This window comes from Globicephala melas, chromosome 13, assembly GCF_963455315.2.
Source record: "Globicephala melas chromosome 13, mGloMel1.2, whole genome shotgun sequence".
NCBI classification, from domain to species: domain Eukaryota; kingdom Metazoa; phylum Chordata; class Mammalia; order Artiodactyla; family Delphinidae; genus Globicephala; species Globicephala melas.
Window position 1 is genome coordinate 69,822,974 of NC_083326.1, and position 24,733 is coordinate 69,847,706.

General features: G+C 50.0%; 2 protein-coding genes across 3 annotated transcripts; one reads left to right on the forward strand and one right to left on the reverse strand.

Annotated features, from left to right (window-relative positions):
* Positions 1–644: 644 nt before the first annotated feature.
* On the reverse strand, positions 645–13,296 carry CRYBA4 (crystallin beta A4). Of its 2 annotated transcripts, none has more exons than XM_030860696.2 (6): positions 12,951–13,296; positions 6,346–6,396; positions 5,572–5,690; positions 4,541–4,682; positions 2,516–2,658; positions 645–929 (listed from the first exon to the last, which is right to left on the reverse strand). In XM_030860696.2, exons 1-6 carry the CDS (start codon positions 12,960–12,962, stop codon positions 782–784), a joined length of 615 nt encoding a protein of 204 aa, XP_030716556.1. In that variant the 5' UTR covers positions 12,963–13,296; the 3' UTR covers positions 645–781. The 2 variants fall into 2 exon arrangements, with proteins under 2 accessions (XP_030716556.1, XP_060166370.1); XM_060310387.1 differs by lacking the exon at positions 12,951–13,296 and adding an exon at positions 7,009–7,250.
* CRYBB1 (crystallin beta B1) lies at positions 12,403–24,137 on the forward strand. The gene is made up of 5 exons (XM_030860690.3): positions 12,403–12,812; positions 14,570–14,688; positions 18,431–18,563; positions 21,453–21,595; positions 23,518–24,137. The coding sequence occupies exons 1-5, from the start codon at positions 12,663–12,665 to the stop codon at positions 23,699–23,701; spliced, it is 729 nt and encodes a 242-aa protein (XP_030716550.1). The 5' UTR covers positions 12,403–12,662; the 3' UTR covers positions 23,702–24,137.
* The last annotated feature ends 596 nt before the right edge of the window (positions 24,138–24,733 follow it).

Below are 24,733 nucleotides of genomic sequence, written 5' to 3' on the forward strand. Positions count from 1 at the left end.
AAGGTTTGTACGTAGAGGACTTACTGTAGCTAACAACTGCAGGATGTAAACAGTTTTCCAGTCTATCAAGAATAGACCATAAGCTGGGCCATAAAATAAGTTTCCGTTCATTAGAATATTGAAATCTTGAGTATGTTCTCTGACCACAATGGACTTGAATAACAAATCAATGACAGTAAACTATTTAGAAAATCCCAATAAAATATCTAGAAAATAAATATTTATATACCACACCTTTAACCCATGGGTCAGAGAAAAAAATCAAGGGAGACTAGAAAATATCAAACTGAATGATAATGGAAACACATCAAATCAAAATTTCTGGGAAGCAGCTAATGTAGTACTTGCAGGGAAATTTATAGCTCTCAACGGCTCTATTGGGGGGAAAGAAAAGAGGGGCCAAAATTAATGACCCAAGAGTCTACCTTTAAAAGCTGGAAAAAAGAAGAATAAAGTAAACCCAAAGTAAATAGAAGAAAGGAAATGTTAAGGATGAGAGCAAAGCTCAGTAAAATAAAACACAAATGATAGAGAAGAATCAACAAAGCTAAAAGTTGGTTCTTTGAAGGGATTAATAAAATTGAAAACCACAGGCTAACCCTAGACTTTTTTTTTTTTAATTACTTTTAGTTTTTCGTGCTGACTGTGCATGGACTTGCCCACATGGGTGCTGGGGTCGTACGGGTTACAGGGGGAGGCAGAGGAGAGAGCATGGAACAGCCTCCAAAGCTCCTCTGTTCCAGACAAGCACATGTTCACTGCTCAGCGCTGGACCCCCTGCTCACTGCTGGATCCTTCGGATGCTCTGCACCTGGAAGGTCTGGGCATGAGAGCCCCACTCCCGGAAATGCTTGTAGTCGCCTGAGTGGTGATCACACTCCAGCACATACTGAAAACCTCGGTAGCCAGGAAACTGGGAGCCAACCCAGCTGGAAAAGGGAAGAGGCAGACTGTTACCCTGAAGAGGCACCAGCATAGTGATTAAGACAGGGACAAGGGGACCCCATGCTGCAAACACACGCCAGCCATCCTGGACTTCCTTCCCTGGCATTCCTGCCCAGAATGTGCCCTGCTCTCCCCACCACTGGGTCCTTTTGATCACGCTGTTCCCTCTGCCAGTAACACCATTCCAACCCTTCTTTGCCTGGTTAAGTTGGATTTATCCTTCAGGTCTCAGCTCATTCATCACTTCATCAGGGCGGTCTGACAGTCCCCTATTGAACCTTTGTAGCACTCATGTAATTAGGTAATTAACAGATGATTTGTAAAAATGTCAGGTTCCTCTGCCAACAGGAAGCTCCTGGGTGTAGGGGTATGTGTGCTGATTCATCATTATCTAGTGCCTAACATGATACCCAGCACAGAGGAGCTCAATAAATATTTGATGAAGAAAGGGAGGGAGGGAGGAAGGAAGGAAGGAAAGGACAGAGGGATGGATGGAGGGAGAACGAAGTGGGGAGTCTTATTTTTTCCCCCTCCTGCCTTATTCAGGGGTACCTCCAAGGAAAAGGCTATTCTTTCAATTCATCGACCCCTGCGTTTTTCAGGACTAGATAAGGATTGGTGTCTCCTTTTCTGAGCTTCCCTTTCCCTTTCTGTAAGAGGGAAGTGGACTCAAGAATCACAAGAGGTCCATCCTACTCTGAAACAAGATCCTCTGGTGCTTCCCGAGAAAACTAAAAAAATAAAGTAACCCTACCTCCCACCTTTGCCCCTGCCAGCCAGGAGCCAAGGGGTACCTCAGAAGGTGACTCTCATATCCTATATAACCGAGGATCTCACACCTCAGCCATCCCCTGGGTGAAAAGGGTGGGAAGGGTCAGTGAGTCCTGGGCTTGAAGCTGGATTCAGTTACCTACCTGCTGTTGGATAACTTGCTGTTGGAGCAAGTTGCTTAACCCACATCTGTTTGTTTACTCCTGGGCATCCATCCTCTCCTCTTCTGGTGACAGACCCTGTCACATCCACCCGCCTCAGTCAACGTGGGAAAATCCTCACTCTAGCAATAAGCACGTGACCAGGTCTAGCCAACCGGAGCACCCCATTCCTGTGGGCATGGTGATTGGTTTAGAGTTGAACCTGTGACCCAAGCTGGACCAATGAGAGCCTTTCCTGGACCCTTTCGTGGAATCACTGGGGCTGGCTGGAATATAAGGATGAAGCTGCCATCTTATCTTCACATGAGAGGAACTTGCCTAAGAATACAGCCACACTGAGGCAGGCAGAGCAAGAGGGGGAGAAAGACAGATCCCTACTGTCGCAGCTGGATCCAGCTGTGCCTGAAGCTAGTTATAGGGGCCAATAAATAACCTTTGAGCTCAATATCAGTGTGATCTGGGTGTCCACTACTTGCAATCCCAGAAATTTTGCCTGATAGCTCCCTGTGCCTCAGTATCTTCCTCTGGAATGTGGGCATCAGATCCCCAAAGTCCCCAGCATAGTTTTCACAGGAGGTGTCCCCATCCTTCTCAACATCCTCTCTGTCCCTGCCAAGCAGAGCCTTGCATCCACTTACGCCCCCGAGTTGACATGGAAGGAGCCCACTTCATTGCCATCCCAGCCCATGGCCTGGAGGGAGGGGTAGTCATCACTCAGCTCTCCTTTCTTGCCCAGGAAGTTCTCTTGCTCAAAGATGGTCAGCCTCGACTCGCGGTGGTTCTGCAGGTACAGGGAACAGAGTCAGAGCATCAGGTCCTCAGTCGGAAACCCAGGAGCCTCTGCTGGCCCCTACACCCCTGTTCTTGTCTCCAAAATCAGCCTTCCTTGAAACTTTCTGGAAGGACAGTAAGGCAACAGGCACCAGAAACCTTACAAGAGGTGTACTGCTTGTCCTTCCAGAAATTCCTGTTTCAGAAATTTACACAAAGAAGATAATCAAGGAGAAAAGAAGCCTTGTTGATAACAGGAGGGGGCAGGGGAGGGAAGGGAAGGGGGAAGGGAAGAGAAAAAACAACCTGAATGTCCGATAACAGAGGATCAGGTACACTGGGATATTGCACTAGGGTTAAGAGAAGGGTGTGGAGATCTGGGTTCAAATCCTGACTCTCCACTTAGCAGCTGACTAAGCTTAATCATCTAAAGAAAAAAAGTATGGGGACTTCTCTGGTGGTGCAGTGGTTAAGAATCCTCCTGCCAATTCAGGGGACATGGGTTCGAGCCCTGGTCCGGGAGGATCCCACATGCCGCGGAGCAACTAAGCCCGTGCGCCACAACTACTGAGCCTGCGCTCTAGAGCCCGCGAGCCACAACTACTGAGCCCGCGTGCCACAACTACTGAAGCCCGCGCGCCTAGAGCCCGTGGTCTGCAACAAGAGAAGCCACCGCAATGAGAAGCCCGCGCACCGCAACGAAGAGCAGCCCCCGTTCGCCGCAACTAGGGAAAGCCCGCGCGCAGCGACAAAGACCCAACGCAACCAAAAATAAATAAATAAATTTATTTTAAAAAAAAAAACAAAAACACGTCACACAGCATTTCTGAGCCTGTTTCCGCATCTCTAAAATGAAACTAACCACATCTGCTTTTCAGGATTGTTTTGAGAACGAAATGAAACCAGAAGTTGTAAACTGGGTAAAGGTAGGGATTGCATCTGTGAGAGTCCTTCCGAGTCCCCGCATTGGCACAACGCCTGGGCCGTTTGTGAAACAAATGAACATTCACCAAATGATATACTAAGGCGCTATGGAAAATGATGCCACAGGTGAGATTTAATCATCTGGGACAGTGATTGTGATATACTTGCAGAGGGAGAAAAGCTGGTTTCCAAACTTTAGGTTCGTTATGATTCAACTTTTATAACTGAGTGATACGCGTGTATAGATATATAGATATAGATGGCTATACAGATCTAGACATAGATACTGATATCAACACTGCGGATATAATCTGTGGGTAGCATATAAGACCAAGGAAATCTCCAGCACTGATAACAGTGAGCTTTTGTCTCAGAGGTGTGGGTATAAATGACTTTTATTTTCTTATTCGGCCATATCAGGTTTTCCCCTGAACCTTAAGTGATAAACGTGTGCCGTGTGGTTTAAAATCCATAAAAGTTGTTTTTGAAGGAAAAAAAAGTACACCTTTCCAAGCCTCAGTGTTTTCATCTGGAAGATGGAAGTAATAATGCCCACCTCCACCCATATTCTGTAAACAGTAGCAAAAATATAAAATCAAGAACACTGATAATGAATTAGGAACAAGAAAGAGAACGCTTCTTCCTCACTTGCCCTGCCACCTCTGGCACCCAGACTCTCCCACTGTCCCTCAGTCATGAAAAGAAGGACACAGAACACGGAGGAGCTCATATTATAACCAAAGTTGCAATGGGCAGAACGTTTGTGGAGGGCTCTGTCCAGATGCTATACGTACATCCTTTTACCCCACAACATAGGTACTATGGCCCCATTTCAAGATGAAGAGACTGAGGCCCAGGGGAGGGACTGCCACCTCACACAACTTGAAGCAGTGACATGAGAATTTGAACTCTGGGACATCTGGTTCCCAAACCCCCACTGGAGGGGCTCAGGCAGCGGCAGGACTCACAGCGCAGGCCACGGGCCGGAAGGAGGTGAGCCTCTCGGCGGGGTAGGACGTGTTGCCACTCCAGGCGTCCCAGGACGGGTACTCACCCCGCTCCAGCACATACTGCTGCCCTTGGAAACCGGCGTGCTCAAAGCCCACCCACCTGCGGACAGCGGGCGGAGAGTGCAAGAGGTTACGAGGCCCCCACCCCGAGTTCTAGACCAGTGGTTGTCACGCAGGGGTGACTCTGTCCCCCAAGGAGGCATGTAACAATGTCTGCAGGCATTTTTGGTCCTCGTGCCGGGAGGAGGGAGCAGAGGGTTTTGCCGCTGGCGTTTAGTGAGTAGAGGCCAGGGATGCTGCTAAACGTCCTCCAAGGCACAGGACAGCCCCCAGCACAGAACTACCCGGCCCCAAACATCCAGCCTGTTGACATGGAGGCGTCCAATCTAGACCTAGTAGCCCACTGCCTCGCTGTGCATACTGTAGGTAGGGGACCGGCTCCGTGCAGGTAGCTGGCACTCTTGCACGTGTCCCTCTAGGCCATGTAGATGAGGCTTGACCACATGCTGACTTAAGCCTTGGCCATCTCATGACTCGCTCTCTCTCTCTCTTAACAAAACATATCTCATGCTCAGAGCCTCAGTCAGGCAACAATGTTCAATTACAGAATGCTAGTATTATTATTTTTTTTTTTTACTATATTTAGTTATAGTTACCTTCTACTTTTGGTGAGTGATATTGGCTTTTGATTTGTGCCTAAGAGGGACATTTCAGATGCAACACTGGGTTTTAAAGGTCTGCCCCCGCAGGGCTGCCTCATCCAGTGGGAAGGCTCTGTGTGAATGGTGCCCCTTACATTTGAGCAGTGCACAACCTGCGCGACCTTACACTGCCATGCTGCACACTCCCCAGCATCTCAGACCCAAGGAAGGCACACCGGTACAGTTAGAGCCTGGGAAGATAACACCTAGAACATCTAAAAGTCCCAGCACCCCTCTCTAGATCACCTCCTGTCTCCCCCACCCCGATTCCAATCCCCCTGGACTCACGCTCCACTCAGCACTTTCAAAGATCGCACAGTCTCAAAACCAAGCTCCAGCACACTGGGGCACTCAGCTGTGAACTCATGCCGCCGGCCTTGGAAGCCCTCCTCATCCCACACCACGATCTATGCCGGAGAGAAAAGGTGGAGACGCGCATCAGAGTCCCGTGAGCGGTTAGGGCTTCACCCCAGGACTCAGGGTGGGGCAGATCAGGTAAAGCAGGGATTGCAAACTCACATGCCTCTAGGGGCCAGGAAAGGAGCGTGAGGGCTGAGGACCCAGGAGCATAGGCCCTGTGGAAGTGGGTGGCATCTGCTCAGCGCCACCTACTGTTGCCACATGATAATGCAACCAACTGTTAAATTTCCCAAGACAACCCCTATATCTGACTTTTCTGTGGACCTTCCATGTTTTCAAAGGCTGATGACAAACTCAAAGGTTGGGTTTTTTTTTTTCTTCTCTTTTTTAACACAGAGGAAGTCAAAGAAATCATGCCCAGAGACTATGTGCCATTACCAGTTTGCCACCTCTGCCAGAGAGACGGTTGAATTTGGGACCATAAGACACAAGTTCAAATCAAGACCCCAGTGTGTGAACTTGGGCAAGACCCTCTCCCTCTTGGAGCCTTGACTGCATCCTCTGTGAAATGGGCCCTCATTACCGCCCGCCAGGGGTGAGGTGGGGATTCAATGAAGGTGGGGGCGGTGGTCCCCAGGATCTGGGTTCGACCTGTGCCCTCCCACTTCCCAGACATCGCCCCCTTCCCATGCCTCTTCCTACCTTCCAGTGTCCCGCTGACTTGGTGCACTGCAGAGACATGTTGCTTGTTTCCTACACAAGAGGAGAACGTGATACGCTTCTGCCCTGACTCTGCTCCCCTCCTTGAGGCTGAAGTCTAGTTTGGGCTGATTGGGCTCCAGATGGGGTCCAGATGTGCCTGCGGTTGGGGGCAAAGTGTGGCTTCGGCCTGTCCCTCTCCTACCCTTTCCATCTGTGACCAATACCGTCTGCTTTGCTTCCATCCTACCGCTATCTCAGAATGTACCCATTCTGGGTCCCATTCCTCTAAGCCCTGCTCTGTATTGTTTTATCTGCTCACTATGGGAAATTTTCTGTAGCTGCTGGTGGGCGGATGTTTCACCCCAGGCAAGAACCAAGGTGCTCAGCTTAAGATAGCCTCCCAAAGACAGCATCTGACCCAAAAAGGGAACTCTAATAGTGGAAGCTGAGGCAACAGGATTGCAGGAGTAATTCTGGTTTTAAATGGGGGTTGCAGGTACTGGTCTTGATGTCTGGGTCCTAGTTAGGATGCCTCGGTTAGGATGAGGATGGCATTCAGGATGGCACAGTGATGTCCCCAGGATTGGGGACCTGGGCTCCCCTCCCCCCCAGGATGCTCACCCAGAGCTCAGATCCCACTCCTTCTCCGAGCCTGGGACTTACCGAGATGGACCCAGAGAACATGCCAGACCTGGCACCAGCAGAGGTCAGGCTCTTATAGGCAGGGAGGAGAGAGGGCCCCTGGGGGACAGAGCCCTGACTCAGCAAGCGAGCAACGGGAACAAAAGCCAGCCCTGGCTGGAACTCCAATAGAGAGGTGTCAGCAGCATTGGCTTCGGCTGGGAGGGAAAGGTCAGGTTGCTCCCACTCAGGGATTACCCATGAAGAAGGCAAGAGGAGGAAGGTCCGCCTTAATCAGCTCCATGGGACTCCTGACTGGAGAAGGATAACAAGCGGTAGACACAGAGTCTAAAAACCTCGTCCTTCCTAGCTGTGTGACCTGGGGCAGGTCGTTTCCCCTATTTCTTCCTGGAAAATGGGACAAGAATAAACTATATCACAGGACTGGTGTGAGATTATGTAACATGCCTGGAACAGACATTCAACAAATGCCTATACGTTTCCCCCTCCCAGGTCCCTTCCTCTTCCAGTGGGAGCAATCAGGGTAGGCTTCATGGTGGAGGTGGCATTGAAACTAGGCTCTGAAGGGTGAGGAGGATTTGTACAAAGTGAGATGGAAGGAAATGCTTTTGCTGGGCAAAGCTGTAGAGGTAGGAATATGGGGCTGGTGGCCTGATGGTGCTGGAGTTCAGGGACCCTGAAGGAGAGCAGAGGGACACAGGCAGGAAAGGTGGCTGGGCCAGGGCCTCCAGGGCCCACAAAGCTCAGAGAGGAGTCCAGAGGGCTCTGTGGGCAGAATGAAGGAGCTGGTGGGTGTGAACATGCTTTGCAAACTGTACCACACCTGCTGAATATCCAGGGTTTGTAGAATTCGCTTTGCGCGCCCTCTCCCCACACTCCCACCCTCTGAGTTGGCCTAAGAGGGGGCTTTCACAGCATGGGAAAGAGCATGGCTGGAAACCAGATCGCTCTGGGTGACCTGGAGGATGTCCTAGGTCAGCTCATGGCATCTAAAATGGCAATATTAGTTCCCTCCTGAGAGGGTTAAAGGTAGCCCTATCAAACGCATAACTTTAGGGCTTCCCTGGTGGCGCAGTGGTTGAGAATCCGCCTGCCAATGCAGGGTACACGGGTTCGTGGCCCGGTCCGGGAAGATCCCACATGCCGCAGAGTGAGCCATGGCTGCTGAACCTGCGCGTCCGGAGCCTGTGCTCTGCAATGGGAGAGGCCACAACAGTAGGAGGCCTGCATACCGCAAAAAAAAAAAAAAAAAAAAAAAAAGCATAACTTTAATATTAGTTTGCCATGAAGATTAAAGGCTAAGAATGTAGGCTCTGTAGCCAGACTGCTCAGGGTTGTGTCCCACTCTTGTTGGCTCGGTAACCTTGAGTATGTTACTTAATCTCTCTGAGCCTCAGTTTCCACATATGTAAAATGGGTATAACAAAGTAAATTGGGTTTAACCTAAGAGATAGGGGTATTGTGAGGGTAAGTGTGAATTACACATGAACAGCACTTGCTGTTCCGGAACTTTGCCTGGGACATAACATTCGTCATGTGTCTCCATCATCATTGTCATCATCATTCCTAATAAAAAAAAATTACTATGGACACATCTGCACTCCCATATTTGTTACAGCATTATTCACAATAGTCAAGAAGTGAAAACAACCTAATTATCCATCAACGGATGAGTGGATAAAGAAGAGGTGGTATATAGATATAATGGAATATTATTCAACCTTGAAAAAGAAGGACATCCTGCCATTTGCGACAGCATGGATAGACCTTGAGGGCATTGTGCTAAGTGAAATAAATCGGACAGAGAAAGACAAATACTGTATGATTTCACTTACATATGGCATCTTAAAAAGACAAAATCAGAGAAGTGGAGAGTAAAATGGTGGCTGCCAGGGGCTAGGAGGTGGGGGAAACAGGGAGATGGTGCTCAAAGGGTATAAACTTCCAGTTATAAGAATAACAAGTTTGGGGACCTAACGTACAACATGGTGATTACAGCTAATACGTATCGTATACTTGAATGTTGCTTAGAGAGCAGATCTTACATGTTTCCCAACAACAAAGTAAATAGTAACTATGTGATGGGATGGAGGTAGCAATCATTTTGCAATTTGCAAATGTATCAGATCAACATGTGGCACACCTTACACTTACACTATGTTGTGTGTCATTTATATTTCACTAAAGCTGGGGAACGTGATTACCCTTAAATACAGGAGGGCGTCGTTTTTAAGAGCTTGGGTTCAGGAGTTAAAAGGATGTGGCTGGGACTTCCCTGGTGGTCCCGAGGTTCAGACTTCGCCTTCCAATGCAGGGGGTGTGGGTTCGATCCCTGATTGGGGAACTAAGATCCCACATGCCTCGTGGCCAAAAACCAAAATAAATAAATAAATAAATAAAACAGAAGCAATATTGTAACAAATTCAATAAAGACTTTAAAAAAAATGGTCCACATCAAAAAAAAAAACTTAAAAAAAAAAGATATGAGTCCTAATTCCATTTTACAGATGAGGAAACAGGCTGAGAGAGGGGAAAGGGACTTGCCTCGGTTTCCTCATCTGCAAAGAGGATTGGTCTCAGAGTCCCCACCATCATAATCAGGATTATAGGAGCCAAGTCAGTCAGATGCTCCCAGTGGAGCCATCCAGCATGGGGCCGTGCACCCCCTACCTCTGCCCTCACTGGTTGGCTGGCAGCCCATTACCACAGGGATCATGGAACTGCCCCAGACATCTTGACCCTGAAACCCAGACCAGTGGGTGGCCCCTACCACAGGCATCTTGGCCCCCATTACAGTGGCTGCCCCATCCTGCGGTCGCTGGCCCCCTCCCAGGCCTTGGCCCAGGATGAAAGGCTGAGGGGGAGGCCAGGAAGTGAGGCGGGGGTGGAAGGGCACAAGGCAGAGCTGGCCCCAGGCCACAGTGACCTCCAGGCGCAGCTGGGCTCCGCGGGGAATCTGGGCTCCTGGACCCCCATAGAAGAAGCAAAAACCTATGCAGAATCCCCTCTCCCCGCCTCCCCCCACCTGGGGCCGGGGAGTCAGACTGCAGGCTGGTCTGGCCCAGCAGCGCCCCTGGGTCCCTCCAGCCCTGGCTCTACTATGAGTTCGCCCTGTGTGACCTTGTTGAAGTCCATTGTTCTACCTGGGCCTCAACCTGACGTCCGTCTCTCTCTGTCTGTCTCTCTCCCCATCACCGTCCATCTGCCCCTCTGTAGGTCCATCTCCATCATCTCTCTTTCTCTGTCGCTCTCCACTTCTCCCAATCTGTCTCCCTCGCAACCTGGTTTCCCTAGCTCCCCCTTACCCTGGCCAGTTCCTGACTCTGACCTCTCTGGACCCTAGTTTTGGTCATCTGCCAAATGGGTACAATGAAAGTGCCAAATAAGGTGGGTTGTCCTGGGACCTGACCAGAGGCGGCAGTGATGCATTTAGCGCTACTCACGGCCCCTTCTTTCCTGTGCAGCACCCCACAGGGACACCTGCGCCACTGATAACTGCAGACACGGAGGCCCTGAGGGATAGAGACTTGCCAAATGCCACACAGTGCAGAGTGGCTGAGCCTGGACTCAAACCCAGGTCCCCTACCTTCTGGGGGCTCCGCTTTTCCCTGCCCCAGGATTGGCAGCCAGCGGGGACCCTGTGGGCCCAGCCCCGGCTGGGGTTTGTGAGAGCGGCACCCGGGCAGGGGCTGGGCAGAGGCGAAGCGATGTGGCTACTGGCCAGGGTTTCTGCTGTGCCTGCCGGACTCACAATGGGAAGTGCTGCCCTTTGCAGGAACCCGACAGGGTCAGGCCTCTGAGGCCCCTGACTCTCTGCCTGGGGCCTGCTGAGCCAGCTCCCCCTTTGTGCCACAGACCACAGGGTCTGGTGTCTGCCAGACTATAAAATGGGGGGTCGGCCCCTTGTCACCCACTGCACCAGCCTGCCCTCCTGCCTGCCCTCCAGCAGGAAGTAGCAGGGCCCCAGGTAAGAGGGGACCCACCGCAGCTAAAAGCCCCAGGGGAGGGGAGGGGACAGAACAGAGGCAGAGAGAGGGGGAGGCAGAGAGATCAGGGACAGAAAAGAGTCAGGGAGATGGGGTAATCAGGAGAAAGGCAGAGAGAGAGAGAAAGAGAGAGAGAAAAGATAAAAATAGAGACAGGCAGAGAGAGGAGGAGAGGGAGGGAGGAAAAGGAGAAGAAAGACAAAGAACAGAGAGAGAGAGAGATGCAGAGGCATAAAGGGAGCAAGATACTGGGGAGAGAAACAGAGACAGAGGCATAGGCAGAGAGAGAAGTAAAAACAGAAATAAACAGGAAGGCAGCAAGAGGGGGGGAGGGGAAGGGAGGGGGCGGGGGTGGGGGGGAGAGGAGAGAGAGAATGTTGACGGGATGAGCACATGTCCAGAAAGCAAGGAGCCCAGCTACCATACGAGGGGAGTGTTGATTCATAGACTGACTTGGCCGGGGTCAGGGTGGGGGTAAGCAAGCGCCTGGAAGCCACAGATGTGGCCCAGATGTGTGGCCTTGCCCATCGTGGGCAGAGCACCCCAGAGTCACCGCAGTCTTTCTCAGGGGGAGACGCAGGGAGGGATCTGCTTGCCCCAACCAGCTCTTTCTTACAGAAAGTGTTCAGGAATCCACTGCCAGAGGGTCTTGATGATCTGCGCCCTCAGGGGGTCCTGGAGCCCCCTGGAAATTGTCTCCAAAATTAAAGGGGGCATTTTTTTCCCTGGGGACAAGGACAAGGCGTTCTTCAAACACTCAAAGGCATCCATGACCCCAAAGTAATGAGGAACCACTGGAATTGACCAAAGTCCTCTCCACCCAACGCCTACACAGCCACAGCCTCCTTTTAGAACCCTGCCATGGGCCAAACACGTCCTCCTGGAGCCTCCTTTATGCCCCAGTCCCAGGCCTGTGTCTGCACCCACACACCCATTCCCAGGCAGTACCAGAGGCAGCAGTTTGACTGGGAAAAGAGAGAGGAACATGCATTCATGCAATCTCTGAACAGATGTTAATTGAGCATCTACTGTGGGCCAGGCGCTGAGCCAGGTGCGGGGGATGGAAGGGTGAATCAATCCCAATAAGTAAATGGCAAAGCCCAGTTGCTGGGTGCTTGCCCTGAAATTGGAGTCCTACCACTTAGTAGCTATGTGGCCTTGGGCAGGTCATCCCACCACCCCCACCCGCCTCAGATTGCTCAGAGGAGATAAGAGGTCACAGTGAGGGACAGATGTGTTCATTCATGACTGTAACAGAGCCTGGCCTCCCTTAGGCTTTCCCAAACGGGACTTCTTGTTATGAATCTGCTGAGGCAAGTTGAGGTTGTCCAAGCCAAGAAGCATGATAAGTGGTGAGAAGCATGATAAGTGACTCCGGGGGGGCAGAGGAAGGACACAGCAGGGGGACAGCGAGGACACGGCTTGGTGGAGGTACCGGCAGGGTCTGAGGCCTGGAGAAAAGCATAACAGGGATGAGTGGTCCCCAGACAGGAAATCCTTGACGGCAAAGGGAGATGGGGACAGAAAACATTCAGGCTTCTGTTTTAGAAGGAGAAAGACTAGATGAATTCAGAGAAGCCTGAGCACACAGGGTGATGGGGGATGAGAGCCAGGGAGGCAGCTTGGGGGCGCCACCCCTGACTGAACCCAGGCCGAAGGGTTCTTTACAGACTTTTGCAGCTGGGAACCATGTCTCAGCCAGCGGCCAAGGCCTCGGCAACAGCTGCGGTGAACCCAGGGACTGATGGGAAGGGCTCAGCCCCAGGCTCCGGCCCCGCCCAGGCCCCAGCCCAGCGGGTGCCCGCTGCCAAAGGGGACCTGCCTCCCGGGAGCTACAAGGTGAGGACCTGGGGGCGGGGTGGCTGGGCTCCACCCCGCGCTTCCTCTCCCTCCTCCCCTTACCCCTCCCCTCCCTCTTCCTCCCCCTCCTCCGCTCCCCTCCCCGCCAGTCTGCGCAACCGGCTTGCACCTGCTTACAGTTTGTCGCATGCAAGAAACAGATGGAGAAGGAGAGAAAGCGGGCTGGCTTAGCAGCAGGAAACGGCTGTCCCAGGAGGTCCTCCAGGGCAGAAGGCCGGCCTCAGACCCTCTTGAAAAGTGTTCCAAGTGGTCGGTCAAGCTGAAAGGGCTCCTGGAAAGCGAGGCATCCGGTCCCTTCGGATTGGGTTGGGTTGGGTTTCAACCTCGGGTGCACAGAACTGGGTCATTTCACCACCCTTGGTTCATGACAGGCTGTCATGCAGTCCACCCCTGGCCAGATTTTATTTATGTAGTCGCTTATTTAATGGTTAATTTCAATTTAATTTTTAATAATACAACACGCACCAGCAAACCCACCACTTGTGTGAAAAGCCAGGACTTGGTAAACATCCTCAATCTAACTTCAAAGTGTTCCCGCCCCCCTCCGTTCCCACCTCTCCAGCCGCCTACCCGCCCCCCACCGTCCCGCGAGCCCACCTCCTTCCTCCCCTACGCGAGGCTACTGCCATCCCCACCCCGTCTGTCATCTGCTTGCTTGCTTTTTTATGTACTTTGATGCATTGTTCCTTTAAAAGTATATATGTGTGTTTTATTTGTTTTTAACTTACTGAAATGTACCATATGTAATCTTTCTGGATTTTTCTTTTTTCTTCCTATGAGATTTCTAATAGTCACTGATACTGTTGTGCATTGCTGTGGGTGATTCGTTTTGGTTGCTGTGTGATGTTTCAGAGTGTGACCGTCACTCCTGGGTGATTGGTAGCTTTGCTGTCGTGAACGGCTTGGTCAAGGTGTTTTCAGCCACGTCACCTGCAAGAGTTTCTCTTGGGCAGATAAGTGTAGGAGTGGAAGGGCTGGGTCAAGGGTATGTGAACCTCTTTCCCTTTTATAGCTGGAAACTGAGGCTCAAGAGAAGGCATCCACTTGCCTCGGTCCAAGTGAATGGCAGCGTTTTCCCAACTTGGGACAACAAACAGATAAAAACCAAAATTGGATGCTTAGTGAGAGGAGGGGATTAGCCCACGTTTACACAGGGGCCCCTGCTTCTGGCCTCCCCTATGGTTTGTTGGGTAGACTGGTGAATGTTTCCTGAGCATCAGCTCTGTGGCAGGGGCTGGGGCTTGGAGATAAAGAAATGGATCCACCCCATTGGTCTTTGGAAGGGTTGAGTGAAAGGGGAGAGGGGTGCATAGAGATACCCAGAAGCAAAGCAGCAGTGACTGTGTAGTGTGTTACTTGTGCTGCTGATGGGATGAGCACAGTGGGGGGGGGGCACTCAACCAAGCTCACCCAGGGAGAGGGTATCAGGGAGGGCTTCCTGGAGGAGGTGACATCTTAGCCTAGGACAGGACAGGGGACATGAGCTCCAGGATGGGGATATGTGACGAAGAAGGCATCCCAGACAGGAGAAAGAGCACAGATAATGGCCTGGAAGGAAGATCCATCAGTTCCTAAAGATGGTACAGATATTAAGTTCGCAGATCTTGGCTCATGGCAAGCTCTCGTGTGATCTGGGCACAGCCTGCTCTTATTTACATAGGTACTTAATGCATATTTGACCTGGAGCCTCTCCCTGCTCACTCTGCCCCCTTGACATGGGGGCTTCTCTCCTGCAGCTGGTGGTCTTTGAGCAGGAGAACTTCCAGGGCCGGCGGGTGGAATTCTCCGGGGAGTGCTTGAACCTGGGAGACCGCGGCTTCGACCGAGTGCGCAGCCTCATTGTCGTCTCAGGACCGTGAGTGTTGGGCAGTGGAAGGGCACTCCCACAGCCCTAGTGAAGTAATAAGAAAACGACCGTAGCTGCCATTTACTGGCCACCCGCTCCACTCCATGCCTATCACCATGCTATTAGAGACAGTCATCCTTCAGTATCCGAGGTGGATTGGTTCCAGGATACGCAGTGGATACCAAAATCCTCGGATGCTCAAGTCCCCATAGTACAGCCGAACCTCCGTATCCGCAGATGTTGGATGCATGGGTACTGGGGCCAACTGTATATTATTTCCAGTACTTCTTTCAAACCCAAGAGGGAGGAAAGAGAGGTATGATTCTCCTTCCCATTTTACAGGTGAGGAAACCGAGACTCTGAGAGGTGATTTGATTAACATAAGGTCACACTGACAGTAAGTCATGATTCCGGGCTCTAGAGAGATGTTTTTTCTGCTATAGAAGGAACCCTGCCCATCACTGATAGCAGGAGGAGGCCAAAGAGCCAGGTGTCCATTAGCTGTCCCCTCTTCTGGGCATCAAGCAGCCTTAAAGGTAATACTAAGCATCTGTTGAGTACCCATTCGTGCCAGGCACTGACTGAGGGCTTTACCTAGATGATCCTACAGTTCTGTATGAGGTAGGGGCGATTCTTATTCCCATTTGACAGATGAGGAAACCGAGGCTCAGAGAGGTTAAGTCCCTTGGCCAAAGTCACCTAGTGGTAAGTGGTAGACCCTGGGTTCAACTCAGGTTGATCAGTTTCATCTCTAGCGCTTTAGTCACCATGCTCCACAGCCTGCCCCTCACTCTCTGGGCTTCTCTGGGCCTTAGTGACCCCCATATAATACAAGAATCATTGTCCCTTGGACATAGTGGCTGCACCAACTTCAGCCCCTGTGCACTAAGCTCAGGGTGCAGGGCCAGCCCCCGGATGAGACCCACAGGGCCCCCTTGCCTCTTGTCTCTCCAGCAAAAAAGCCCTCAAGGAGTGTGATCAGCCGGTACACCCAGCATACAAAGGGCAGAGATAAGCTTTGAGGTCAGGCAGGTCTGGGTTTGAGTCCCAGCTCCCCTGTTTGCCTTGTTCAGCGTCCAAGCCTCAGTTTCCTCATCTCTGAAATGGGCAGAGTAATGGTCCTCACTACCCTCCACTGGATTATTCTAAGGTCTGCAGGTGATAACGCAGCATGGGCCTGGCACTTTGGCGGTGCCCAAACATGGCAGGTGGCAGAGGATTATTTACCCACCCTGTTGCCCTGTGAGTTTAGCCAAGTCACCCTGGGCCAGGGTAGGCTGGTAACCTCAGCCCCACCCTCAGACTGCCCAGCTGGGGGCAGAAGCTGCCGGATGTGGCCAGTTTGGGTTTGCAGGCTTTTTTCATTGTCTGTGACTCAAACCCAGAGCATCTCTCCTCAAGCAAAGATGCGGCTGGTCTTTGGTGTGTGCTCTGGGACTGCACCTGATGGGAGAGAAAAGATCCTGTGTTCCAGGGCCCTGGCTCTGTGTCAGGACCAGCAGAGTCATGGGAAAAACAGAGGTGGAAAAAAAAAAAATGAGGGGATGAGGTGGGCAGGGGGAGGGGAGGAGAGGTGTGCCCTCACATAGATGGGGAGGGGAGGCATGCCTGCCTGAAACCTAGGAGGCCTCAACTGACACCTGACACCATCATGTGACTTTAGACCAGTGACTTAGCCCCTCTGAGCCTCAGTTTCCATATCTGGGAATTCAGATTTCTGCCCTACCTCTCTCCTTGCTTATAAGACTCAAATGAACCGTAGGAGATGAGAAAAGGCACTAAAATAAATATTGACAATTCCTCACTCATGTAACAGGTCCTCACTGGGCATTATGACTCCTGAATAAGACAGTTTTGGGGGAGGGTGGCAGGGTGGCAGGACCACATCAGTGTCTGTCTTTCCATAAGCTCAGATCTCCAGCAGCTTCCCTTCTTCTTTAGTCATGAAAGATATTACTGATTATGCTTTCTCTTTTAAACTCTCATAACCTCCTGACAAGGTAGGTGCAATCATTTCTTCTCCTTTTCGGAGGCTTAATGAGCTTAAGTGACTTGCCGAAAGTCATACAGAAAATAAATGATGAACTGGGATTAGAACTCAGGTCCATCTGTTTCCAAAGTCTATGTTCTTAACTCCTACAAGGCACCACCTTCCAAGGCTCCCTTCCCATCCACCCATCCATCCATCTGTCCATTCATTCTCCACCCATTTCTTTATCCCTCTATTTACCCCTCCCTCCATCCATCCATTCTCCATCATGCATCCATCCATCAATACACTCATCCATAGATCCAGCCATCTACCCTTCTATCCACCTGTCCATCCACCTGTCCATCCACTTATCTACTTATCCATTTAACCTCCCTCCCTCCCTCCCTCCCTTCCTTGCTTCCTTCCTTCCTTCCTTCCTTCCTTCTAGCTTCCTTCCTTCCTCCCTCCCTCCCTCCCTCTTCTCCTCTACTCTAGACTAGGGAGGACTGAGGCAGATTCACCTCTATTCTGGAAGAATCAGTCTGCATCTTCAATTCTGTCACTCCAGTGTGGGTTGGCACATTCCTCAGACAAGACTTGAGGCTCCTGGGACACATTCTGTTTCAGTCTGTGGTGGTAGCCCATCCCTCCTCCATCTGCCGCATCTCCTTCTGGGTAGAGGAAGGTCCCAGCAGCCCCCAGGGAGATAAGACTAATGTCAGTGACCCCTCAGCCCTCTCATGTTCCCTCAGAACTCCTGAACACATAGAGGGCAAAGTTCGAGAGGCTCCTTAGTCTCAGCCTTCTCATCTATGAAATGGGTTTCATCTTATCTCCCCCAGAATCCCTGGTCCCTCTAACACAAGCTCACTGCCATTCTCAATCAGGCCGCACTGAGAAAGCCCCCATCTGACATCAAGCTTAGTTAGTCCTTTTAGAGAACTGAACACCTGCATATGTGCAATCACATTTAATTCTCATAGGTATCTGAGAGGTGAATATTACTATCGTTTCCCTCCCACTGCCCTCATACCGATTACTGTCTTCTGTATGCCAGGCCGGTCTTTACCAAAAATACAGGTGATTCAAGCACCTGTATCAATTTTTCCCTACCCCCATACCTCCAGGACTATTATTTATTTAATATATTTCATTTTAAATGACCCTTTTTTGACCCAAGTAAACATATATCAAAAGAACCTTTGCATCACTTTTACAAATGGACAGCTGATATCATCTGCTATAAGTAAAAGGTATCCGTAAACAAATTTATACAATGAACACAGTATAATAGCCTGCTCAAGGCTCTGGGCTGGTGGCCTGTTCTTCCTTTGCTACAAAGAGAGATTAATAAGTGTTAAAGACACATTAGTATCCAACAAAGACTTTCTCCTAGCTGGAAGCCATTTTTTAAAAAAATGTCTTCTTGTGTGTTATTTCTCCCAAGTCCTTATAATACTTAAATTATATGTAAATCCTACATCTGGGGAAACGTTTTGGTCGTATCATTACACACATTGTCTCATTTAATCCTTCACCAACTTCAAGAAAATAGGCGTATTAGATGAGGAAACCGAGGCTCAGAGAAGTGAAGCACTTCCTGTGGTCACACAGCCAGTCAGTGGCATAGCCTGGGATCAAACCCACCGGCCTTGGGGCTGCCTTGCAAGGGGAAGATCGGAAGGCAAGTGGTGGGAGGGGCTTCTGCTAAGGATTCCTCTCCTCTCTGCCTTTGCCCCTCCTGACTCTCCCCGCCCTCCCCATCTCTCTCATGTCCAGCTGGGTTGCCTTTGAGCAGTCCAACTTCCGGGGGGAGATGTTCATCCTGGAGAAGGGCGAGTACCCACGATGGGACACGTGGTCCAGCAGCTACCGCAGCGACCGGCTCATGTCCTTCCGGCCCATCAGGATGGTGAGTGGCTCCTGTACCGGGCCTGGGGGATTAGTGCAGCAGGGCAGGAGCAAGCGTGAGGTCTGATGGCCAGGAGAGCAAAGGAGTCAGGTGAGCAAGAAAAATAAAGAAGGAATGGTGGGCAGGGAGGCGCAGCGACCTCTGAGTTGTCCAAGGGCAAGGGCTCTTGTGCTCAACAATTCATAAGGCATCCCTGATACACTCATCGTGTGTCCAGCTCCTACTAGGAGCCCAGGGCCAATGGAACCTAGTTTTTTCCTTCTCTGCTGCTGTCAAGAGTGGACTGAACCTCTCAGTTGTTGTCTTCCTTGACTCTCTTTGTGGAATGTTTCTAATTGCTGACTGCACATTAGGCACTCCTGGGGAGCTTCGAAAAATCCCAAGGTCCATCCAAATCATCAGACATGCAGGTTGAAGCTCGTGTAATAGCTGAAAAGAGGGATATTGTAGAAAGGCACCATGAAAGGCACCTTATCCTGATGATAAGACTATATACTGAATTAGCCCCTTTATAATGTTTAACTAAAGTAAGTAACATAACTTCAAGACTCAAAGCCAAAATAGGTGGAGTTATCTCCAAGCCAATCACAAGTTTCTTCTAGAATTATGTTGATGATGATTCATGAACCAGCCACATCTTCACTCACCAATGTTAGTGTCTGATGGTAACCAACTTTTGCCATCTGAGATGGGAATTTTCGTGAAGAGTTTTTTTTTTTTTTGCGGTACGCGGGCCTCTCACTGTTGTGGCCTCTCCCGTTGCGGAGCACAGGCTCCGGACATGCAGGCTCAGCGACCATGGCTCACGGGCCCAGCCGCTCCGCGGCATGTGGGATCCTCCCGGACCGGGGCACGAACCCGCGTCCCCTGCATCGGCAGGCGGACTCTCAACCACTGCGCCACCGGGGAAGCCCCATGAAGAGTTTTCATGCATGTCCTTTTGAGGCTATCATGTGCGCACAGCCAGCTGTTTTGGCATCACCAAACGTACCTTAATGCATTATCCATTCCGATCATTCCTAGTGTTTTTCTCAAATTGAGGCTGAATTATCAGCCTTAATAATGGACTCTTTGTAAGAATTCGTAGAAATCTCTCCGTCAATGGTCCTTATAAGGCGGTCTATGTCAACGGACCTTGTTTGGAAGAGCCATCAGCTAGGGCATTTCCAGTAGCTTCTAGAACCTTATCAGCCTTAATAATGGACTCTTCGTAAGAATTCGTAGAAATCTCTCCGTCAATGGTCCTTATAAGGCGGTCTATGTCAACGGACCTTGTTTGGAAGAGCGATCAGCTAGGGCATTTCCAGTAGCTTCTAGAACCTTGCTGTCCAATATAATAGCCATATATGGGTATTAAACACTTGAATCTTGGCTAGTCTGAATGGAGGTGTGCAACAGACATGCCAGGCTTTGAATACATAGTAAAAAAGGAGAATAAGAATGTAAAATACCTCATTAATATTGCCATGTTGGCTACATATTGAAATCATCATAATTTAGACACATTTTCTTAAATAAAATATATTATTAGAAAAAAATCCCCGAGGCGGAGGGAAAAATGAGGAGCTTGGGATGAACACATGCACACTTCTGCATATAAGATAGATGACTGACGGGGACCTACTGTATAGCACAGGGAACTCTACCCAATATTCTGTGATAACCTATATGAGAAAAGAATCTAAAAAAGAGTGAATATATGTGTGTATAACTGAATACCTGAAATTAACACAACATTGTAAATCAGCTATACTCTAATAAAAGTAAAATTTTAAAACAAAGAAAAAATTCCCAATGCCTGGACCCCACCCCAGACCAATTAAGTCCACATCTCTGGGGCTAAGTCACAGGCACTGATATCTTTTCATGCCTCCTAGGTAGTCTCTGGGTAGCCAGGGCTGAGAGCCACTAGTCTAATTCCTCCTCTGTATCCCTGCCACCATCCTAACGTGGCCCATCTTCTCTCATACCTGAGTGGCTCCAACTCCCTGCCAGCTGGTTCCCTGACTCCTTTCCAGCCCTCTCTCCTGGGAAGTTAGAGGGATCTCTATCTCAACCATCTTCCACCTACAGTCATTCATTCAACCACAAACACATTGATGTGTTTCTGCCAGGCTGTGTCGTAGGCTCTGGGTGTGCAGCTGTGCTTCGGACAGGCAAGGTCCCTGCCCTCGTGGGAGGTATCTACTGAAAACCTCATCACAAAAATGAATCTGTAATGGCAAACAACTGTTGCACGTGCTGCACGGGGGCCATGCAGTGTGCTAGGAGAGGGGAAGAGGAAACCGGAGCTCTGATGTTGGGGAAGAGGGGGTGGGAGTGGTCAGGGGTGATCAGGAGAGACAGCTTGCAAAGGATGGGAACTGAGTCAGCCATTTGAACAGTCTCCCAGGGAACAGGCAGGGCAGAGTTCCTGGAATGAAGATGGAGTGGGTGGGACCAAGGAACTAAAATAGGGCCACTGTGGCTGCAGCAGAGGGAGTGGAAGGGAACAGGGTGCAAGATGGGATGGGAAGAATGAAATGCTTCTCTGGAAGGTTCTACCCTTCGCTGGCTGTGTGACATTGATCAAGAACCTTGACTTCTCTGAGCCTCTGCATCCCTGATCATCATAATAAAAATAATAAATTTGCTTGGAGCACTTGGTGTATGTATGCCAGACATCGTGCTAAGTGCTCTGTATGGATTAACTCCAGGAAGTAGAGGCTGACACTCCCTTTTCCCAGATGAGGAGGGCGCTTTGAGGCTGGACAACTGCAATCCTGGGCGAGTCCCATGGTGGCCTGAGCAGACTCTGCTCTCTCTTTCCACACCCAGAAGGCCCTGCGAAGTCACTTCTCTTTGCCCCATTCATACTTCATAGCCCTGACCCAATCTCTCCTTCCCCAGGATGCCCAGGCGCACAAGCTCTGCCTGTTTGAAGGTGCCAACTTCAAGGGCAACACCATGGAGATTCAGGAGGACGATGTGCCCAGTCTCTGGGTCTACGGCTTCTGTGACCGCGTGGGCAGCGTGAAGGTCGCCAGCGGAACGTAAGAATCCCTCCTGTGGGCCCTCATCCCCTGCTTCAAGCTCAGACAGATTCGGACGCCGTTTCCCTTACAGGATGTGACATCAGACATACAGGAAAGGCCCCGGCTCCTCCTAAATTCTCTCTGTGCCAGTGGCTGGGATTCCACAAAGAGAGTTTCATCCCTCTGGGGAGTGGAGTCATTTGTTGACGAACTACATGTCAATGTAAACAGACCTAGCAAGTTGTTCTAAAAAGTGGGAAGATGGAGCGAATAGGGGCTTCTAACTCTGTATTTGGGTTGGAGGAATAATTAAGTGCAAGGGGCAGAGTTGACGTGAGTAGACGAGTCTGGATGTGTCTAGAGAAAGGGAATATTCAGGGAAATTGTAGCCTCTAGGGACATGAGTAGAATGACATCTGAGAGGTGAGACTGTGTAATGAAAGGTCCTTAACCCCATCACTGATGCACTGTGGCACCTGGGTGAGCCACATGCCCTCTCTGTGACTCAGTGTTGCCATCTATACAATGGGCTCAGCAGACTCCTTATTCCGAAGGACTTCTGCTCTGAGCTCTCAGGATTTGAAGCTTTCAAAACAGAGCCCCATGTCCCCATGTCCATGAGAACACAGGGAAGGGCCGGATACCCGAAGGAGGTCACTTTATCGATGCCCCTGCCTCCAAACAACCATGCCAGACACCCCTGGTCTCCTCTAGGCAAATGTAAGGTGTCTACCTCTCCACCCCAGACTCTTTCTGAGCTCCTGTAACACCGTCAGGGCTCTGACCTTTTTCTTGCTATTTTCTCCTTCCCTGAAACCCAGTATCCCTGCATTCAAGCAATCTGAAATTTACTAAACATTGCCTGTGAGCCAGGCTCTGTGCTCAGCACACTGGGGGAGGCAGAGATGAAGAAGGGCCAGTTCCTGCCTTCAGGGGCCTTACTCAGTCTAGCAGGGAGATGTCAATACACCTGTGAGATGATGTCCGACAATAATAGGTAAGAGATGGTCCCCACAGGAGGTCAGAGGAGGAAGGAAGGTTTCTGGGACTGGGGTATGTGTGCTGGAGTGGAGGGTGGGTCCGAGACTTATCTGGCAAGGCTGGAACTTAAATCAGACTTTGAAAGATGGGCAGGGGCTCTGGCAGAGGCCTGGAAAAACCCTCCCTGCAGAGGCAAGGACAGAATTAGAAATCAATCATGGATAATAACTGGTATTAATTGCTTACTGTGGACCAAGCACTGCACTAACTACCTTCAATGAATAGTTATTGAGTCTTTACAACACACCAATGAGGCAGGTATGTCATCACGCCCACTTCATAGATAGCAAGCTGGTGTTCTGATAAGTCATCTACCTAGTAAATGGCAGAGCTAGGATTTGAACCGATTATATCCGATACCAGAATGTGTGATCCCAACCGCTACACGCAAATTCACTTTCATACAAAGGAAACCATTTTTTGAAACAAAGCTCCCCCTTCTTATCTGCCTCATTGCTAACCAGTCCCCAAGCCCTATCTTCACTACCTTTAATCCTGTTCTCTGAGCTCTGGGTCACCACTTTCAGTGGGATGTGTATTAATCTCCCTACCATGTACATGTAACCCACTTAGTAAGTAATTTAGATGCATTTTCCCATTTGGCCCCCAAACACCCTAATAAACCAGCTCCCATGACCATCCCCACTTTCTAGAGGAGAAAACTGAGATCTGTCAGAGAGGTGAGATCACTGGCCAAAGCCAGCAGGAAGCCAGCAGGAAGGGGCAAAGCCAGGACAGAGGAGGCCCCGGTGAACCCAAGTCCAAACCCTCACAGGTGAGGGATGGAGAGCAGACTGCAGGGATGGATGGATGGATGGAGAACTGACTGGTCAAGGTGGGGGTCCAAGTGCCAGGTAGTGAGGCTAGCCATCTCCATGCTGTCCTTGCTTTCCTACCAGCTGGGTCGGCTATCAGTATCCTGGCTACCGCGGGTACCAGTACCTCCTGGAGCCTGGTGACTTCCGGCACTGGAATGAGTGGGGAGCCTTCCAGCCACAGATGCAGGCTGTGCGCCGCCTGCGTGACAGACAGTGGCACCGTGAAGGCTGCTTCCCCGTGCTGGCCGCTGAGCCCCCCAAGTGAGTCTACACACCACTCTTCTCTCGTGACCCACCCTTCCGGAGGCTCATCTTCCCCATGCAAATAAAAGTTCCTGAAGCCAAAATGTCTCCTGGGTCTGTGAACAGATGGATGCCTCAAGGTCCCCTGTCATTGCTGGCATGTGACTTCCTCTGTCTTGATAATTATAATAATAATCAAAACAGTGAGCACTGCTAAGTTCTTTACATTCTCTTAGTGTATCTTTTGGACTACTCTAGGAGGCCAGTATTATATAATTATTCCTATTTAAAAAGTGAGGACATTGAGGCTCAGAGAGGGAAAGTGACTTGCCCAAGGTCACACAGGTGTCAAGTCAAAATCTGAACCCAGGCAGTCTGGTTCCAGAGCCACGCTCTTAAACAAATCTGTGTTTTCAAATTCTACTCCTTCAGGTACCACTCTCCTGATTTTTGCCTTCTCTGCTTACCACCTGTTTTGTTAGTTACTTAATATATTTATTTAAATAAATAATATTGTGTGCTTAAATGCACTGACTTGTAAGTAAAATTTGATAACACTACAGGATGTGGAAAACAGGCATCATATGGTATAGATAGAAAGCAGTCATATAAGTAAATACAATTTAAAAAGGCCAAGTATTGAATTCTCAGCAGACACCACCGCTTGCTGAAGGTTTTAGCCTGCATCCCGCTTGCTCTTTGACAAAATGGGTGATTAGCAAGCGTCAGAGAGAGGTCTGAAAGACACGCTTGCCCAAACTGACATGTTTCTCCCTGATTTAATCAAAGAAGAGTAAAAAGAGGCTTATTTCCTTGTATCTGATTTAGTGTTATTTAATCCTGGGTCCAAGTTCCACCTAGAATCATCTCTCCTGCTACAAATGGCACATGCCCTGCTCTGGAAATCTCCATCAGGCAGTATTGACTCCTGAGTCAACAAGTAGCATTGATTGATGTTATTAACCATTAATCTATGCAGAAAGCCTAGGGGAGCTGTTGCCATGGATACCTTCCTGGAGGAGGGGATATTTGAAGGGGGTCTTGAAGGATGGAC

What these genes read in the sequence shown, in the direction of transcription:
- CRYBB1 (XM_030860690.3), top strand. Translation starts at nt 12,663, where the DNA reads ATGTCTCAGCCAGCGGCCAAGGCCTCGGCAACAGCTGCGGTGAACCCA. An exon ending in CTCATTGTCGTCTCAGGACC is followed by an intron (nt 14,689 to 18,430) that starts GTGAGTGTTGGG and finishes TCTCATGTCCAG; the next exon opens with CTGGGTTGCCTTTGAGCAGT. An exon ending in CCTTCCGGCCCATCAGGATG is followed by an intron (nt 18,564 to 21,452) that starts GTGAGTGGCTCC and finishes CTCCTTCCCCAG; the next exon opens with GATGCCCAGGCGCACAAGCT.
- CRYBA4 (XM_060310387.1), bottom strand. Translation starts at nt 7,029, where the DNA reads ATGTTCTCTGGGTCCATCTCG. An exon ending in TTGAAAGTGCTGAGTGGAGC is followed by an intron (nt 4,683 to 5,571) that starts GTGAGTCCAGGG and finishes CGCTGTCCGCAG; the next exon opens with GTGGGTGGGCTTTGAGCACG. An exon ending in TCCGGCCCGTGGCCTGCGCT is followed by an intron (nt 2,659 to 4,540) that starts GTGAGTCCTGCC and finishes CTGTACCTGCAG; the next exon opens with AACCACCGCGAGTCGAGGCT.